An 18449-nucleotide genomic window follows, 5' to 3' on the forward strand; every position below is an offset into this window, starting at 1 on the left:
ACTAACTTGTCATTGGGGTGGGTACGGGTGTTACTGGAGGGGCCGGGCCTGGCCTGGTCAGAGGAGGCTCTTGGGGAAAGTAATACTGAGTCCGAGATTAAGGGTACATGGGGGTTAGCTAGGTGAGTAGGGGGCGAAGGGGAACGGTGATCTAAGCAGGGGAAGCAGCGTCTTCAGAGGATCTGGGCAGGAGAGAGCACAGTGTGCGTGGAGGACCCAGAGTGGTCCAGTGTGGTTGGAACCTGGAGTGGGAAGCCGGCAGGTGGGCAGGGCCCCGATAAGGAAGGCCTCGTGAGCCAGGTTCAGGAGCTTGGGCTCTTGTCCTGAGGATGCTGTGGAGCTATTGAATGAGTTTTTCACATGGAACTACATGGTCAGGCTTGTAAATCATAAAGAATGTTATGATTGGAGTGAAATTACGGGGTGAATTATGATTGCTGCGAAAAATAGGGTGGATAGGGAAGACTGGAGGCAGGGAGACCAGTCAGGAGGCTGTGGCACGGATCCAAGTGAGAGACGGTAGTGGCCTGAACCTGGGCAGCGACTGGGCCCGGCTGCATTGAAAGCTGGAGAGGTCTGAGGGGTGTTTAGGCTACAGGTTCAAAGATCTCAATGTAGGAGGGAAGGAGGAGCATCAGGGAGGACAGTGCCCAGGTCCTGGCTTGGGGAATGGGGTGGAAGGTGACAGCATACACAGGGCAGGGGACGCAGTTTGGGGAGCAGGATTTGGGAAAGGCATGGAGGAAAGAGAAACTGCTTGGTTTGGATGCCGGGAGGTAGAGCCTGTCGCTTGTGCGTGGGTCTGTGTTCTCGTCCTCTCACTCCTGTGCCCGCCTTTTCTGTCACCTCACCTCTGGCCCCTCTGCAGGCTCTTCATTGATGGCGACCGCACAGATGCCCCCAGTGTGAAGGAGCACCTGCTGCTTGACTTGGGCCTGGAAGCTGAATACAGAATCCAGGTGCTTCCCTACAAGTCCATCCTGAGCGAGCTCAAGACCCTGTGCGCCAGCCTCTCCCCGAGGGAGAAGGTGTGGGTCAGCGACAAGGCCAGCTATGCTGTGAGCGAGGCCATCCCCAAGGTTCGTAGCCCCAGAGACCCATCTAAACCTGCCACTCCAGCTGCCAGGCCCTTTCCAGTCCTGGCATCGTGCGGCTTGTCTTTGAAGCAGAGGTTGTTCAGGCAGATTTCCAGGACTGGCTGTTGGGTCAGAGGTGTCGTCTCCCTGGATGAGCCCTTTGGGCTGGAGTGTGAGGCTTTTAGAACCCATTGAGTTCTGTGTTTTCCAAAACATGACATGAGAGATGATTTTAGGTGGTACACATTCATACTTAGGTTTATTTAAATGTATCTGTTTTAAAAGCGTTTTAACAGTTACCGAGAATGAACTAGTGGTTACCAGTGGGGAGAGGGAAGCGGGGAGGGGCAAGATAGGGATATGGGATTAAGAGGTACAAGCTACTATGTATAACATAAATAAGCTACAAGGATATATTGTATAGCATAGGGAATATAGCCAGTATTTTATAATAACTTTGAATGGAATTTAACCTTTAAAAATTATGAATCACTATGTTGTATACCTCACACTTATATAATACTGTATATCAACTATAAAAAAAGTGTTTGTGTGTACTAGAAAAAAATATGATTAGCATATGAGACCACATATTATAAAAATTGTTTCTTAAGAGAGAGTTGAGTTCAGTAACCTATGTTGATTCAAAGATAGTCTAAAGAAAAGTCTTAGTAAATAAGGGTCCAGGGGGTAGCAGCTAGGGTAAGACCTGTGCAGGTGGTATGAGAGTATCTGAAGTTTGGGAGACACTACACCCACCTCTCCCACCACATTTCATAGTTAAGGAGACCTGAGGCCCAGGGAGGCTTTGGGAGTTGGGGATTTGTCAAAGGTCAAATGATACTGATAGCCCTGCCCTTGACTGAGCCCCTGCTGGGTGGTGCTAAGCAGCTGACGCCTTCCCCCTCATTTTAACTGAGGCCTGGCACAGGAGTTCAAGGCACCATAGTTGTAGCCTTTTTGACTGTCCTGCCCTGGGCCTCTCTCCTCCACTAAGCAGTGGGCCATCCTGGGAGGAGCCCAGGCCTGGCCCTCTAGACCTGGCCTGCCATTGCACCCCTGTCACTGTCACACTGCATGACATAGTTACTCAGAGCTTTACCTCCTTGGGGATCATGCCTGCCTTTGTCTCATGACGGGTAGGTATCTCAGAGAGAGCAAGGAGAGTGGAGAGAGGGAAAGCCCTTTGAGAAGCTCTGTGCTAGTGCAAGTGCAAGGTGGTGCAAAATCCCTCCCCCCTCCCTGTAACACAGGGCTGGATTCTAACTTGTTTTCAAATTGGGAAGGCTCTTCCCCGGCCCTTTAAGGCCCTTTAAGATCAGGCCTTTAATAGTAGCTGATCCCTGAGCAGGAGGCAGGAAGGAGCAGGAGCCTCCCCTCCCCCCTCATCCGTCATGTGCATCCTTAGACAGTGGGAAAAAGCCTCCTTTGTGCAGCCAGAAAGGGGTTGTTTTGGTCAAGCTTTGATCTGTTAGTGAACTCTGACCATGACCTTGGAGGTTTGAAAAGCAGTATCTCTCTGATGGCTGGCAGCCAGCAGTCTCAAAAAGCCACGGGGTGGGGGATAGACGAGAAATAACTTGTTTTATGTTTTTACTTTATCTTTTTGGATGAGCTCAAGCACCTTTCGCCATGCTCAGAGTCACCAACCAAAAAGGGCAGGTCTTCGGGCCCCAGGGGACAGCTGGGTGGGTCCTGAGTGGGAGCTCTTCCAATGATTTGTCTTAAGTGTGCTGTGCTGGGTGGAGAGGTGATAGCCTTGGTCTTGGGTGAGTGGAGCCAGACTCGATTTCCCATATGACTGCCTTTCCCCCCAGGATCATCGCTGCTGTATGCCTTACACCCCCATCTGCATCGCCAAAGCTGTGAAGAATTCTGCTGAATCAGAAGGCATGAGGAGAGCTCACGTGAGTAAAGCAACCTGTGCAGAAGAGGGGATGCATGGTGGTCAGAAGGCCCAGCTCCCTCACCTGCTGTGTGGCCTTGAGCCTGGCACAAGGTGGAAACTTCTCTGAGCTTTCCAGAGTTAATGAGAGAATGAAATAAAATACTGGATGGGCTAGATCTTTACATAATATAACATAAAACACAAAAGGAGATTGATGATGATAGTGTAGGTGATGGTGATGATGAAGGTGAGACCTCTGAAGAGGCCTAGATTTGTGTTTCAAGGCCAGCAGTGGATCTAGAAAGATTTGGGGCCCAGGGACGGCTTTTGACAGTGGCCTGTCTTTCCTGCTCCAGTAGTACAGGAATGACCCCTCTGAGGGTGCTCGTATGTGCTCTGAGGTGGGCCCCTTCCTGATTGTGCCTGAACTACTCAGCAGCAGGGGAGCCCTTTCCCCCATAGTGGAAATTGCTGCACACTTGTTCACAGGAAATGCCTGCATGTAAAGCCCTGATTGCTGATGGTTTGTAGCCCTATAAGTGCAGCCCTCTCAGTATCACATTAGGGCTGGGCTTTGAATCTGCCCATCTGATTTTCAGTAATAACTTTAAAAAATGTCTCTGTTATTTGCACAGATTAAAGATGCCGTTGCCCTCTGTGAACTCTTTAACTGGCTGGAGAAAGAGGTTGGTTCTTAGTCTTTGTTTAACACATGGATATAGATTATTCAGAAATTATCTACATGTGATTCGAACTGTGGCTCTGGTTGACCACGAGGTCTAAGATCTTGATCTAATTTTAGTACTCTCTTTTAATAGTTCTTTGTGGAAATTTGGTGTGTGTGTATTTAAAAATTCTTTAATTATAAATAGTAGTAACAAAGATGAAGCAAGAAATTCCTTAACAGAATGGATCCTTTCTGGTTAAGGAATTGTCTTATAACTAAGTGGAGTTTCATTATAAGAAAAAATGACTCTTACGATATTACAGGCAAGCTGACTGTGTTAAGAGAAAAAAGATCTTTGTGTATATTTTGAACTTTAAGCCATAAAACTTTTTATATTAAATTGACTCCTGGGCATTAGTTTCTTGCCCTTTCACTCCTTGTAGTTGACAGGAAGGTGATTTCTTTGTGCTCTTATTAAACAATATCATATTCCCTTTAAATATTATATAAACAACTCTTTTAAAGTAGCTTAAATTGGAAGAAGAAAATATCACCCTGATTCCCACTGGTGAAACAGTTTTTTCCTCTTTGGCAATTGTTCATCTGTGTACATTGTTTTTTCAACATAAATCATTTTTACATGTCTCTCACTGTACAGCTAAGATTTTGTATTTTGTTTATTTTATTTACTTATCATAGTGTGAGCATTTTCCATGTGCTTTGAGGTCTTTCAAAAAATGATTCAAATAGAGACTGTTTAGTAGCTAGACTGATTTATTTACCCATTCCTCCTATTTTCAAATGTTTAGATTGTTTTAAATTTTTTTTGCACTTACCAAACACCTTGTAATAATATCTTTGCATTTATCTTTTTTATTTATTTAGGATCACTTTCTTAGGATGATATCCTAGGTGGGGATGCTTTTTAATTTTTAAATTTAGGTGTATTAAGTTTTGGGAGGTTTCAGGATATAACACTGAGGGAAATAGTTGAGTGAAAAATTAAATGTATAGAAACGCTTCTACTTTTAGATGGCTTTGGTAAGAGCCTTTGGAAATTCCCTCCTTGTAAAGATGAGACATATGCTGTGTCCTATAGATTGGACAATTGGGACGTGGGGATTGAGGAAAAAGTAAGCTTTTAATGCACCCCCTATAATATGTAGGAGACGGATGAATTTATCACACCCCAGTGGTTTATAAGCAACTTCCTTATAGGTGCCCAAAGGTGGCGTGACGGAGATCTCCGCTGCCGACAAAGCTGAGGAATTCCGCAGGTAAGGATCACTTTGGGGGCCCATGAACCTTGTGTTCATTTCCTTGGCAAGTTAAATGGAGCTGGGAGGGCCCTGATTCTTGGCACAGTAAAAAGCTTTAAGCCACTCTGCTCTTGTCTTTCTGTTCCAGGCAGCAGGCTGACTTTGTGGACCTGAGCTTCCCAACAATTTCCAGTACGGGACCCAACGGCGCCATCATTCACTACGCGTAAGGCATGCGGAGGAGCACGCCGCCTGGCTTTGCTGCTGCTTCTGCGCAGGAGCCTGAGCAGGGGAGAGACATTATTTTACCAGAGGCCCTGGTGCCCACCTCCGTGTGTCTGTTGAGATTGTTCTTATATGGGAAATAAGACCTTGGAGGTCTTATTCTCTCTTCGTTGCTCTAAATCCCCAAGCCTCTGCCTCTTGGGAGCCAACTCTTAGGCACAGAGGTTTCGCATTGACATTCCTGTGATGTCAAACGGGTTGTCCCTCTTTCCTTTGAGGCTGCAGTATCTGTATTCATAATCCCTGAGTCTTAGTAGTTAGAATTTTTAGTGTTTTTCTTTTCTGACAGTGGCAGCCCTCTTGATGCACTAGTCCAAACATCCTGTGAGCGCCATCACCTCCATACCAAAAAGCTTATCACTAGGCTGTGGAGCGCCCTGCTGCAGTTGAAGAGATAATCTGTAACCTCTCTTTCCTCCCCAGCCTATGGGGATTTGTGCCACATGACCTACAAGAGCCCACGGGCCCACAGAACCACGCATCCTTGCACTGTGAGACAAAGGGGGCACTGATGAATGTAGGACTGCTAGACCTGCCTGTAGAGGTGGTGGGAAATGGGGCTCCAGCTTCAGCTTCGCCTGGCTTACGTGGTTCTGCCTCGTGTGGGCATCTTGAGTCCTTCGCTCCCCACCTGTGATGTGCATAGTGAAGGAACACTTGGCTGTCTCACTGTGCTGCAGTGCTGTACGTGGGCACAGATTCCTGCCCCCCGCCTTTTTAATCGCTTTTAGAGTTTTTAGTCTTGGGACAAATTTTGAAGCTGTTGTGTGGGAGACAGTCACAGATATGTGAGTGTACAGTTCTCTCACATTAATGCCTCTGTTCCAACATTAAAATAGCAAAAGGATTTCAGTTTTGTCTTAGATTTAATGCAGGTTTAATTTCCTGGCTGGATACTACTCTAGAATTTTGCATATAATTAACACAATAAATAATTTCAGACCAAGGGGGGAGAATTTTGCTTCTCCTTTGGTGTCTCTTCGTTGTGGCTGTTGGAAGCCTGTTGACAGAGAGGGTGCTGAAACTGGGCCCATGTCTGGTTGTCTTTTCTCCCAGTTGGGCTCGAGTGCCCACTTTCACCCTTATTGCCTGGAAGTGAAGGAGAACCTCTCTGAGAACCTCTCTCGGCTGCAGGGCGGAGACTTGGAATGCTCACGTCCCTTTTAGCTTTTCCCAGTGCAGCATATTGTCTGGAAAAAGGCATGGAGAAATCAGATCACTTTAAAAAATACCTGATGTTCATTTGAAAAAAGAGCTCTAGCATAAGAGCATCATGATCCATTCCATTCCCCAGCAAAAATCCCGTTAGGTTTTCTCCCAGGCTGAGACATTGACCTTCTGCCTGTCTGGTGGTCTAGGAAGCAAGTGGGGAGGCACCTGGTGGGATTAGGACTGAGGGAGGGAAGTGGAGGCTGAGGCAGGGGCCTGGACCGCCTACCCGCCCCCACCCCCCCCAAAAAAAAAGAGACAAATGACTGCGGCTGCTCTCTTCCCACTTCCCAGCTTGGTCCTATTGCTTCTATTGATTATTATTTTTGTAGCTTTTATAATTATCTGATGAACACTTGTTTTCTTCCAGTCACAAATGGAGGAAGATACAAAGAAATATGTTATTTCCTTCTCCTGACCTCTTTATCTGTTGGGGAGATAGGTTGACTAGGTCTTTGAATAGTAGAAGGTTAACATTAGTTGAAATAATTAACCTATTGGGTAACTTTAGTTTGATATAATTTAAGGCTTACATAAAGTGTTCGCACAGTACAAAGAATTCTTGTATTCCCTCCTCCCAGATTCAGGAAGCATTTACATTTGTGGAATGATTAATTTTTAATTAACTTTCTTAGGCCGGTCCCTGAGACGAATAGGACCTTGTCTCTGGATGAGGTGTACCTCATTGACTCGGGTGCTCAATACAAGTAAGTGAATCGGGGCTGCGCAGAGCTTGACTCCACTGAGTCAAGGCAGTTGAGTAGGTGGACAGGCCAGGCTCAGCCGAGAGTGCTCAGCTGGTCATCTCATTCTGCGCCAGCCGCTGATGGAATTGTTTCCATGTCTTGTCCTTTTTTTCACCCCTTGTTGAAACAGCCCAGTTGTGATCCTGTTCCCACAAAAGACTGTTTGATAGAAATGTTTAGTCCTTGGCTGGAAGCTGTTAAACACTAAATAAATAACTGAAAGTAAGCTTTCAGAACCATTGGGAAGTCGTCTGCTCCAGCCCATAAACCACCTGGCAGCTCCCCAGACTTTTAGTGGCCCCAGGGCCTTGTGAAGTGAGGGCTTAATTTTGAATGAATGAATGAGAAACGAGGGTTGTCCCTGAATTTCTGAATTTCCTTCTTCATGCCTTGCTGCTTTCACAGTCGTCATCTAGAATAGTTTCTCAGAGAAACCAAGACTTGGTTGGGTCTTGATGTGGAACCCACGAGGAGGAGCAGGAATAGGTGTTGGCTGCGTTGGGAGAGCACGAGCAAGGCCTTTTACTGCTCTTTTCTCCACTGAAGTTGGGACTTTGGCTGGTGGACATGGAAGCCACAACCTAGCCTTGGGACGTGTGGGTTGGAGTTAATAAAAGCCTAGAGCTAAGGGTATTTGGATTTCTTGGGTAATGGTGTAACTTTGGTTCACGTCTAAATTTTAGCAGGATTCTAGAAGTTACTCTTTCTGTGTCAAGGGGTGGATTAGGGTGTTCTAAAAGATGCATTTGGGTATTTTTAGGGTCCAGTAAACCGCTTGCCATCCTGACAGGAGGAATTAGAGTTTGACCTTCTTTTGCTAGAAACAGGTTCCTATTTACTTTGTCCACCTCCCTTTCATTCATAACCCCAGGGATGGTGTCTTCCATGAAACAGTCCTCACACTGTAGACCAAGAGTGTGTGTGTCAGGGCCTGACTGAGTTCACTCCCACTACACTGGGCCATCCTTGCATTCACACTTTGTCTCATTTAATTTTTTTTTAACAATGTCACTGAAATATAATTCAGCTTACTCATTTGAAGTGTACAATTAATGGTTTTTAGTTTATTCATGGAGTTGTACAACTGTCACCACAATCAATTTTAGAATATTTTCATCACCTCAAAAAAGAAGCACCATTCCTGTTAGCAGTCACTTCCCACTTTCCCCTACCCAGGGAACCACTAGTGTACTTTCTGTCTGTATGGATTTGCCTATTCTGGACATTTCATATAAATGGAATTATATGGCCTCAGTGGCTGACTTACGTCACTTAGCGTAATGTCTTCAAGCTTCATCCAGGTTAGAGTGTGTATCAGTACTTCATTCCTTTTTATTGCTGAGTAATATTTCATTGTATGTGTATACTACATTTTGTTTACTCATCAGTTGATGGATATTTAGGTTGTTTCTACGTTTCGGGTATTATGAGTAATGCTGCTATGAACATTCGTGTACAAGTTTTTGTGTGGACATTGGTTTTCGGTTCTCTTGGGAGTTTACCTAGGAGTGGAATTGCTGGGTCCTAGGGTAACTCCATGTTTAACCTTTTAAGGAGCTGCAAACTGTTTTCCAAAGTGGCTCTACTGTTTTATATGTCCACCAGCAGTGCATGAGGGTTCTAATTTCTCCACATCCTCATCTGTCTCACATTTGAGCAAAAGCTTATCTGAGTGAAAACTAATTTGTCCTTCCTTTTGGAAAGGGATGGAACCACAGATGTGACTCGTACCATGCATTTTGGAACCCCTACGGCCTATGAGAAGGTAAGAGAAAACTCGAGAGGCCCTCTCTGCTCTTTGACAGTTCTCTCTTGTGAAAAGGATTGTATACATAAGTAAAAATTATATGTGGGACAATAAAATAGCTCATTACTGTGGAATCAGGCTTATCTGCTTTATGACATCCATTTAGTTAATTATTGGAGAGATTTTAAAAGCATTCTGTCTGCTAAGGTCAGAGTGGCTCAGATTCAAGTTTTAATAGCTTTGGCCTTCTCTTCAGTCAGGAAATTTCTTTGGGGAAGGGAGTGGGGTAGTGAAATATATGCCTTTTTACGAACAGTGTCTAGATTTGATTCTGAAAGCTACCCCCGTTATTTTTTCAAGTTCAGCATTCCTACTTATAGGCTCAACTCTCTAGGAACCCTCTGAAATGACATGCACTGCTCAGTTTCTGGTCTGTGTGGCATGGAAAACAGGAAACAGCTGTAAGGTAGAGAGATGTGTACCATGAGTCTGCAGACTCGGCTTCATATCTTCTCTGCTGTTTACAGACTCCATGACCTTGAACTCAACACTTAGACCATCCGTAAAAACGGTGAGAAGAGTACTCACCTCCAAGGCTGGCTGTGAAGGTTCCGTGAGCCCAGCAGGTTCTTGGATGACAGTCACTGCTTGGCAAATACTGGCTGAATCTCTGAGTATATCTCTTTTTCCAGGGAGCTCCTTCAGGAAGCTTGTCCAGGGAAGAAGGCTTTATGGGATAGAGCAGGGCAGATTTCCCAGTGTTGGTCCCTTGTGTCATTCATTTGTAGGCACCAGCAAATGAAGAAGGGTTTGACCTTGGGTCCAGATACCTACCTTTGATGTGACTCTTCTTGTACTGTGTTCAATCCAGACCAGATTGAACAGTGTGGGGTTTAGTCCTGACTCTGCACCTTACTGGCAAGCCACTACCCTTCCAAACAGCACTTTTCTTGTCCAGGCAGTAGGGACTAAACCCTGAGTATAGATGGTGGTGAGGTGCACAGAGGTTGAAGCAGGACTTCCTGGCTCCAAGGCCACATGCTGCCACTTACGAACTGCGCGACCTGGCATTCATCCCTCTATGAAGTGGGGATGGCAAGAGTGCCTCCATCGTGAAGTGTGGGATTAAACGTAGTGCTGTACGTATCGTGCCTGGCACAGAGGAATAGCTCAGTAAGTGTTAGCTAGTGTCATCAGTACTTTTTAGTGCTTTTCCCCAGTCTTTCTGAGGCTCAGATGGCAGAGAGTATGGCAGAATGTTCATTACAAGGGAAAGACTGGTGGGGTCGTCAGTCAGTTCTCTTTTATTAAATCGAATTCAAGGTTTTCTGGAAAATTGGTACCAAGGCCAAGGTTTTTTTCCACCACCAGATTTTTTTCCTTTTTCCTCTGATTTTCTCTGTGGTATTGCTACAAAACCTTCAGAGGCAAGGTTTTCAGAACTACCCGAAAACTATAGGATTAAAACGTCTGTGCCAGTCCTGAACATGCCCTCTGGGTTTTCTTTGGCAGGAATGCTTCACGTATGTCCTCAAGGGCCACATAGCTGTGAGTGCAGCTGTTTTCCCGACTGGAACCAAAGGTAGGTGATTCCTTCAATCGTATGGCAGGCTTTTTCTTGTTCAGGCATCAGATGTGTCTAAGTTTGGGTGAAAGAACATGTCCTTCCCTCGCTGTATCAGCCCCCAGCCTACTTCAGGCCCATCCTGGGCAAATGGGGGTGCTGCATGGACTGAGCTGAGAGGACCTCCAGGGAGCCAGGCTTAGGATTGGGCCCAGGGTCAGGTGTGAGCCTCCCTCCTGACCAATTATGGTGTCGGGTGACCCATGTGGGTGGCTCCCAGGGGAGGGCAGCAGGGCATGAAGGCCTCAGGGCCCCAGTGGAAGTTGGTGCAGCCTCCTGTCTGCCCTTCAGTGCTGGGCCAGTGCCTCCTTTCAGGACCCTCACTGGGATTTATTTTACTGAGAACCTGACTTGAGATATATACCTTTTTGCATGAGGATGGGTGGGTGGGCCATTGCATGGGGAGTTGACAAGACCTGGGCCTTGAGTCTGCTTAGGCTGGGCTGGCACTCATCTCCCTGGGCACCACTTTCCTCATGCTTGCAGTCTGGTTAGAATCTCATCTTGTAATTCTGAAACTGTAGGGTCCCAGCGCTGGGAAGGGAACGTCCATGTCATCTACTGCAGCCCTTACCTGCTACAGGTGACCATTCCTCACCAGCATCCTCCAGCTTCAGACTGAGCTCTGACTGGTGGGGGAGCTGCCCTCCTCAGGAGCTCTGACTGTTAGAAAGTTCTTCTTTGTGCTGGGCTGAAACCTGAATCCTCCAGTAACTTTTACCCGCTGGTTTCTGTTTCACCTTCTGGAGCCAAACATAACAAATGTTATCTCCAAAGTGCTTTGCAAGTTGAAAAGTACTGTACAAAATCACCAAGTGGTTCTTAATATGTCTTTCAGGCCACCTTCTTGACTCCTTTGCCCGCTCAGCTTTATGGGATTCTGGCCTGGATTACCTGCACGGGACGGGACACGGTGTTGGGTCTTTTCTGAATGTTCACGAGGGTCCTTGTGGCATCAGTTATAAAACATTCTCTGATGAGCCCTTGGAGGCCGGCATGATTGTCACTGATGGTAGGTGTCCCTCACCTAGAGGGTGTGCGTGGGTCCTCTGGCCTTTCTGAAAGCTCTTTGTTGTTTCTTATATTTTAATTATTATAAAGTAAATTGGAAATAATTTCCCTTTCCTGAATTAAACAACAACAACAAACAACAACCTTTTTTGATTATAAAAGTGATAAATATTCATTGTAGAAAAAGTGAGACTATGGAACGGTATAAAGAAGAAAATGAAAATCATTTGTAATCCAGACACCCAGGGGAAACATGACTTAATATTTTGCTATGTTAGCTTCTTGTCTTTTCCCATATCGTTACCACATCTTTGTGAATGTATTTTACTGCCTGCATCATTGTAGGATGCATTGTCTTATGGATATGCCCCATAATCTATTTGGCGGATCCTCTGTTATTGTACTCCCTACCCTGCAGCCAGTTCTCAGGAACTTCTGAGCCTTTCTCTGTCTGGACCTCAAGTGCCTATTAAAAGTGCCCCGCGGGAGGAGGTGTCTCTGGGCTCTTACACCCAGATTGAGTGGCCCTTCATCTGTTTCTCCTTCTCCTTCGGGGAAGCGCTGTCATCCCAGGAGTCCAAGCTTCTCTGTGCATATCTTCATCGTGGGCTGCTTCTCATTTTGGGGTTTGGTTTGTTTTAGAGCCAGGGTATTATGAAGATGGGGCTTTCGGAATTCGCATTGAGAATGTTGTCCTGGTGGTGCCTGTGAAGACCAAGGTGAGTAATTAGGTTTTTGTTTTTAAAATTCCCTTATTCCTTAATGGGGGAGGATGAGGACTTTTGTCCTTGGAACCAAGAGCATGTCATTCTGGGGCCAAAATGGAGCCTCCTTCCCCTGATAGTGGTGTCTCTCCTGGAATTCATTCTCCTCTGCAAAGCCAGAAGGAAAATCCTTAGTGAACTGGGACCCAGAATTGGACCTCATGGAGCCCCAGGCAGGCCCCTGCTTGATGTTAGCTGGGGCTCTGAGTTTACTGGAGGCAGCTTCTTGTCGTGAAGCCGCCTCTGCTGTGGGGGAGGGGTGCTCGCTTAAAGGCCCCTTCCAGACACTGAAGCAGAATCTCCACGGCTGGGGCCCGGGAACTATTTTCAACAAATGCCCCAGATGATTTTTATCAGGTAAAGCTGAGGAAGCCTGAGTTATACCCTGGGTCGGGCCCCACAGGCGTGGTGCCCTCTGGAAGACAGGTGTGTCACCCTCTCCCCATCACATTACCAAGAGGTCGCAGGCTTTAGGTGCTGGGCTTGACCTAGAAGACCTGTTTGCTCCTCCTCCATGGGTGATTTTGGAAATGGAACAGTTGGAGGGAGGTGGCTTCCTAAGTCTTCAGGGAAGCTGACTGCAGGGGTCTGCTCTCTGCTTGCACACTGACGTCACTCTTCTTGAGAGTGGCCTCTCCCCTCACTCCTGCAGGCCCTGCCAGGAGCAGAGACCCAGCGTGCCCTGTGTGCCCCAGCCATTCCATGCCACGTGCACTGGACAGACCTGTTACCTGTCACCTGATGGGCCTGGCTGGGTCACGGCAGGCTGCGTGGCTGATGTCAAAAAAAGGGATCTGCTGGGGGACTTACGCCTTAGCAGAGGCTCGAGAACCAAAACCAGAGATCCCCCTGCTTCCAGACACCCTCTGTGCCTCTTCTCCATCACAGCAGGCAGGAGTCTTGTGGACCTGCTGCTGGGAGCCCCTCAGCACTCTTTGGCTTTTCCTGGTGGCACAGGCTGTTGTTTGCCCAGTGGAGCAGCTCTTGGAAAGTGGCATCCGCTGTGTCTATTAAAAATGGTGACCAGCGAACCACGTCTTGATTCCTAGTTACACCCGGCTCTGAGGGACGGTCCTGTCTGGTGGGAGTGACCTCGTGGCGGGTCATTGTGGTAAAGAGGAGTAAAAGCTTCTGTTTTCTTCCTTCTCCCACAGTATAACTTCAGTAACCGGGGAAGCCTGACCTTCGACCCTCTAACTTTGGTTCCGATACAGACCAAAATGATAGATGTGGATTCTCTTACAGACAAAGAGGTAAAGAGGAAGCCTTGGGGGAGGGCAGAAGCGTGTGGGATGGGGAGCCGCCCTACGTTCTCCCCTCCGCTCTCATTTTTAAGTTAGAGCCTAGGCCAGCTGAGTTGGAAAATCCTAGGTCTCCTGAGGACTGGAGGTGCTTTTCCTGTATTTTTGGGTCTCGAGGTAGATGTAGCCCTGCTCTCCTCACTGTTGGGGATGGTAGGGCTTCACAGGTGGGAATGAATAGTGTGCTGTTGCTTTCCAGGAGGGCCGGAGCCATAGCTGCCCTGAGGCGTGTTTAGCAAACATGGGCAGGTGTCTTCCCTGCATTTTTGTGGGTGGGTGGGGCCACTGCACATGCCAGATTGTTTTCTTGTGTTGCGTGAAACGTTAAGGAACTGAGAAGCAAATGCTATTATCATATGCCGAGTTTTGTCACAGGCAGGGAGAGAGGTTGTTGCTTTGGGCTCTGAAGCCCGTCACAGAGCAGACGCACAGCAGTGCTCACCTGTCAGGCTCAGAGGGTGACAGGCCTTGGAACCCCTGCAAATCCCAGCACGGGTCCCCAGGCTCATGAGGCCAGGTGAGACGGCAGGCCCAGGAACCTGGAGTACGGCTTGAGGGATCAGGCAGGTGATCAAGGTCAGAGCAGGGACAAGGGTCAAAACAGGGTGGAAACACCCCCCCCCCCCCGGCTTTCTGCTGTGAAGTGGTCAGGCCCAAGCCAGGAAGACAGAAGCCAGAAGGACACAAATTCCAGAGCAAGGCAGGCAGGCAGAAGTCCAGCAGAAAGCAAATGCGTAGCAGAAGCCAAAGGCAGGACAAGCGTGGTGCATCACTCTAGGCATGAGAAGTTTCTGTTACCAGAGGCAGCCACTGGCCTCATCCCAGAGGCTTTTGAGGCAGAAGCGTACCCTCGGTGGCGCCTACGTGGGCCTTGTGCTTGGCACTAGAGGACAGTGCCTCTGAGGGCTGGGGAGCCCCCTCTGCAGGGCTGTGGAACGGGCCCTCCCAGCCAGGAGCCCCCTCTCTGCCTCACCCAGCTCACAGAAGGGTGACAGAGGAAGGTCATCCGCTTGCTGCTTAGATTCCCTCTGTGCTTGGGCACCTCATCTTGACCACCAGTGCCTCGATTCAGCCAAATGTTCCCACTCACAGCACCCAAACAAGCCCTGCTGATGCTGATTTATTCAATCTGTAGATGGATACAGAACAGGAAGCAGCCTGTCAGCAGCACAGTGTCAGGTGTGTCTTTTCAGCGGGAAGAGTCTCTCCTGCGGTCCTGGGGCTCTTCTCCGGTCCCCACAGGGGTGGCTTAGGTGAGAGGGGATGACGACACAGAAGTGAGCATGGGAGCCACCCTGCTTACAGCCCTCTGCCCAAGGAACCAATCTCTCCTCGTGGCCCTCGAGCACAGCTTCCAGGGTCTTAGCAAGGGACCCTCTACTAATACGTCACTTTGCCCTCTTGGAAGCCCAAGGCTGTGGCTTTTGCCAAGTGATTCCAGGTCGCATAGGCCTTGCTGTCCGCATGAAGTGTACCAGTCAGGAGACATTTCTTCCACGTGACCTTCCACTTTATCCAGGGAAATAGTGCATTGAGGAAGGTTAAGCGAGGCCATTTTTTCTTGAGGGAGAGTCTTTTTAACCTGTGACTCCCCCATGACATTGGACAAAGACCAGTGTTCTCTGTCTGGTCCAGTGTTCATTACTGTACCTTACATACCCCAATCACTGAACTATTCTTTTAGCCAATTAGTTTTTATAGGACAGATAATATCTTCTTACCTTGGAATCATTAGCAAGTTTCCACAAATTACAAGTAGAGGACAGTATTTAATATTCCAAGCAGAGTGTATTTATTATCTCTTTTAGCAAAAGTGTTCATTTCCCATATACCACTCAGTAAATCTGGGGCTTCATTCTGTCTTAAGGCATAGTAATACCCCACAACAAGATTCTGTCCATTGGGCTTTTAAAATACCAGTCATTGCCCTTTACCGTCTCCCAAACAGTCTTAGTAGAAACTTTAGGGAGTTTGGGGGTTAGGTCTGCATTCCCATCGATTTGTCACCAGGTGGCAGCAGAGGACTTTCGTTGGACACGAATGTGGGTGCTGCAGGCTGCCAAGGCCTTTGTGACCTTGCTCCAGCCCCCTGCGGGTGCCCCAGCTTGCCCTAACCAAAAGGGTCTTGGGAGTGTCTGTGGCCCCAGGCTTGCTCCTGCCTCCTGCACTGTTGAGCTGCTTTGGACGGCAGGCTGCCTTAAGCCCTGCCTGGCCTTGCTGCTGACATGCAGCCGTTTGCTTGTGTTTGATATCCCACCCCTCTTCCCCACCTCCCAGAAAGACTAGTAGGCTCTTATCAGTGGGCATAGGAGCACCAGTTGGGTCAGTCATCGGCAACACCACCCCGTCTGTCTGATGTGACGTGGTCAGGCCCCCTTCGGGGCAGTGGAGAGCGTGGGTTGTCATTCTCTTGGCAGAACGTGCTTCCCTCCAGCCCTCATCCTCCCTCACTCCTCACCCGGAGGAGATTGGCAGAACCCTTCTCATCAGGTTCAGCGCATCAGTACCCCCCGCCCCGTCCCAACAGACAGACAGACAGACAGACAGACAGACACACACACACACACACGCCAAGTCCCATCGGGCTCCATACTTTTACCTCTTTTTTATCGCCTGGTGTGGTGGCCCCATTCATTTGAGGCTCTGAAAGTCAAGCTTACTCCCAACCCCACCCTGCAGCAGCGCAGTCCTTGACCTCCAAAGGCTTTGGGCGCATCTAGACGGCCACACTCACAAGACCCTCACCGGCTTGACTGATCCTAGTTTATTCAGCTTTGTAGGTGGATACGGGATAGGAAACTCAGCGCGTTGGTGTGTCTTCACAGCAGTTGAGGCAACCAGGGTGGGTGCAGGAGCTGTGAGACCCCTGCCCCCACTCTCGCGTCATGGCTTCCAGGGGTGCTATCGAGAGGGACACCCGGTTACAAGTTACTCTGCATTCAGGGAAGCCCAGAGCCACGGCTTGCCGTCAGGCATTCGTGGTTCCCTCACAGTCACTCCAGTCCACATGCAGTAGATGGTTCCAGGAGCATTTTCACCATCAGCCATGTGGCCTCGTCCCATCTATTTCCAGGGAGGTAGAACACAAGGAGGTCGCTTGTCCATGAGCAGGGAGAAAGGGTTTTGTGCTCCTTTACTCTCATCCTGTGATCTCAGCACATGGGGCCTCACTGCTCGCTGCGCAGCCTTTGGTGAAGGTGTGATGGTGAGACCACGTCTGTATTCCTTCCCTCTTGCAGTGCGACTGGCTCAACAACTACCACCTGACCTGCAGGGACGTGATCGGGAAGGAACTGCAAAAACAGGGCCGCCAGGAAGCCCTCGAGTGGCTCATCAGAGAGACGCAGCCCATCTCCAAACAGCATTAATACCTCCCTGTTTTTTTTTTTTTTAAAACGCTCTAGGGAAAGGAAGAAGCCTGGCCCAGCCCTGACATCTTTCCCCTTTCTCTCCTTCTTCCTTACCTCCCCGTTTTACTTTTAGACTCTGAGAAGAACTCAAAATCTTCTTATCCTCTTTGATATTTTCTTGCAAACACTCGATCTTTTATGATTTTTTTAAAATTGTTGAGAATGAGCCAAGAATAAATTGCTGCCCCAGCAGGAGGATCGCCACAAAGCCAAAAGCTTCATCGGGGGTACGCCCCGAGCAGCTGCAGGGAGTCCTCCGGCCAGTGATGGTGAAGCAGTGCGCGCTCTGTGACAGTCACGCTCCAGGTGCTAGCCCCTTGTTCATGATCCCCTTTGTGCGCACGAGACTGTATTTATGACCAGTGAATAAAATGTCAGAACGCGCTTCATCTGTGCCATCTCTCTTCTTCCGGCACCATCCACCCTGTGTGTGGGGTGGGCTCACGTCCAGGACACGTTTTCTAGGTGGAAGGACCCCTTTGAGGAGAGATTCCCTGGCCTCCCTGCATATTTTCTGACTTAATTTCAAGCCTCTCAGTTTTTTCTCTAGAAAGCCTAATATTTTGTTGAGTATTCTTATTATAAGTTTTTCTTTCCTGATTTTAAAATATGTCATTGATGTACAAAAAAACAACAAAAAATCATGTCGAAAGTGGCAGTCTACTATGGTCTACCCTACAGTGGACGGTGCAGGCGTCTCACTGTCTCACTACTTATAGACAGTGGTCTTTGGCAGGTGCCTGCTACTCCCTATCCTCGGGCGTTCTCTGGACTTGCACGCGTGGGGCAGCCTGAAGGGCCGGCAGAGCTAATGCCTCTGAGGCCTCAGACCATGATGGGTGGGCGTGGGAAAACGGACTCGTCTTCCCCCGGCTGGGATGTCCGAGGCGTGGTCTACACTGCCTCCTGGGGTTCCTCAGTGGGGCTGAGCCCTCCTGGCCCACTGTGGGAACTTGTTCAATAACACACCCTTTATTTTCTTCCTTCCCTTCTGCGTCTTACTTTCCCTTTCTCCCACCAGTGCTTCCTGGAGCCATCTCCCATTAAACCACTTACAGGCAAATCCTTGTCTTTGGGTCTGCTTCTTTAGGAACCCAAGTCATACCCCACAGGTATAACCACTATTTGCTATGTATTTTTGCCCATTTCTTTCTTTGTATTTAGCATTCAGTAATATATAGAATAAGTATGTGTGCATGGATAAAAGAATATCTATGCACACATACACATCACATGCACAGACATTGGGCCATTCTGTACATATGCAATTTCCTTTTTTAACTTGGCAATATATCCAAGTTATTTTTTCATATTGGTACCTATAGATCCAATTATCTTTAATGACTGTAGACTACTCTATTGCATGACTGTCTTCTTTTTAAAACCAGTCTCATTAAATCTCAGACCACATCTTTGATTTGGATGGCTGTGAAAGGTAAGTAGAAAGCATACTTTGGCCTTT

The 18449-nt window shown here is 48.0% G+C and overlaps 1 protein-coding gene across 4 annotated transcripts in view; it reads left to right on the plus strand.

Annotated features, from left to right (window-relative positions):
• The window catches only part of XPNPEP1 (X-prolyl aminopeptidase 1), a 52793-nt gene extending 35422 nt beyond the window's left edge, over positions 1-17371 (plus strand). For all 4 annotated transcript variants that reach the window (XM_061196701.1, XM_061196794.1, XM_061196976.1 and 1 more), the window contains 12 exons: positions 869-1079; positions 2894-2983; positions 3600-3650; positions 4850-4908; positions 5039-5116; positions 7020-7091; positions 8835-8895; positions 10390-10459; positions 11340-11513; positions 12155-12231; positions 13431-13529; positions 16817-17371. In XM_061196701.1, coding sequence (XP_061052684.1) covers positions 869-1079; positions 2894-2983; positions 3600-3650; positions 4850-4908; positions 5039-5116; positions 7020-7091; positions 8835-8895; positions 10390-10459; positions 11340-11513; positions 12155-12231; positions 13431-13529; positions 16817-16945 — 1171 coding nt within the window. In that variant the 3' untranslated portion in view covers positions 16946-17371. The remainder of the gene's footprint in view (positions 1-868; positions 1080-2893; positions 2984-3599; positions 3651-4849; positions 4909-5038; positions 5117-7019; positions 7092-8834; positions 8896-10389; positions 10460-11339; positions 11514-12154; positions 12232-13430; positions 13530-16816) is intronic.
• The last annotated feature ends 1078 nt before the right edge of the window (positions 17372-18449 follow it).

The sequence above is a fragment of the Eubalaena glacialis genome, chromosome 1 (assembly GCF_028564815.1).
Source record: "Eubalaena glacialis isolate mEubGla1 chromosome 1, mEubGla1.1.hap2.+ XY, whole genome shotgun sequence".
In the NCBI taxonomy this organism is placed as follows: domain Eukaryota; kingdom Metazoa; phylum Chordata; class Mammalia; order Artiodactyla; family Balaenidae; genus Eubalaena; species Eubalaena glacialis.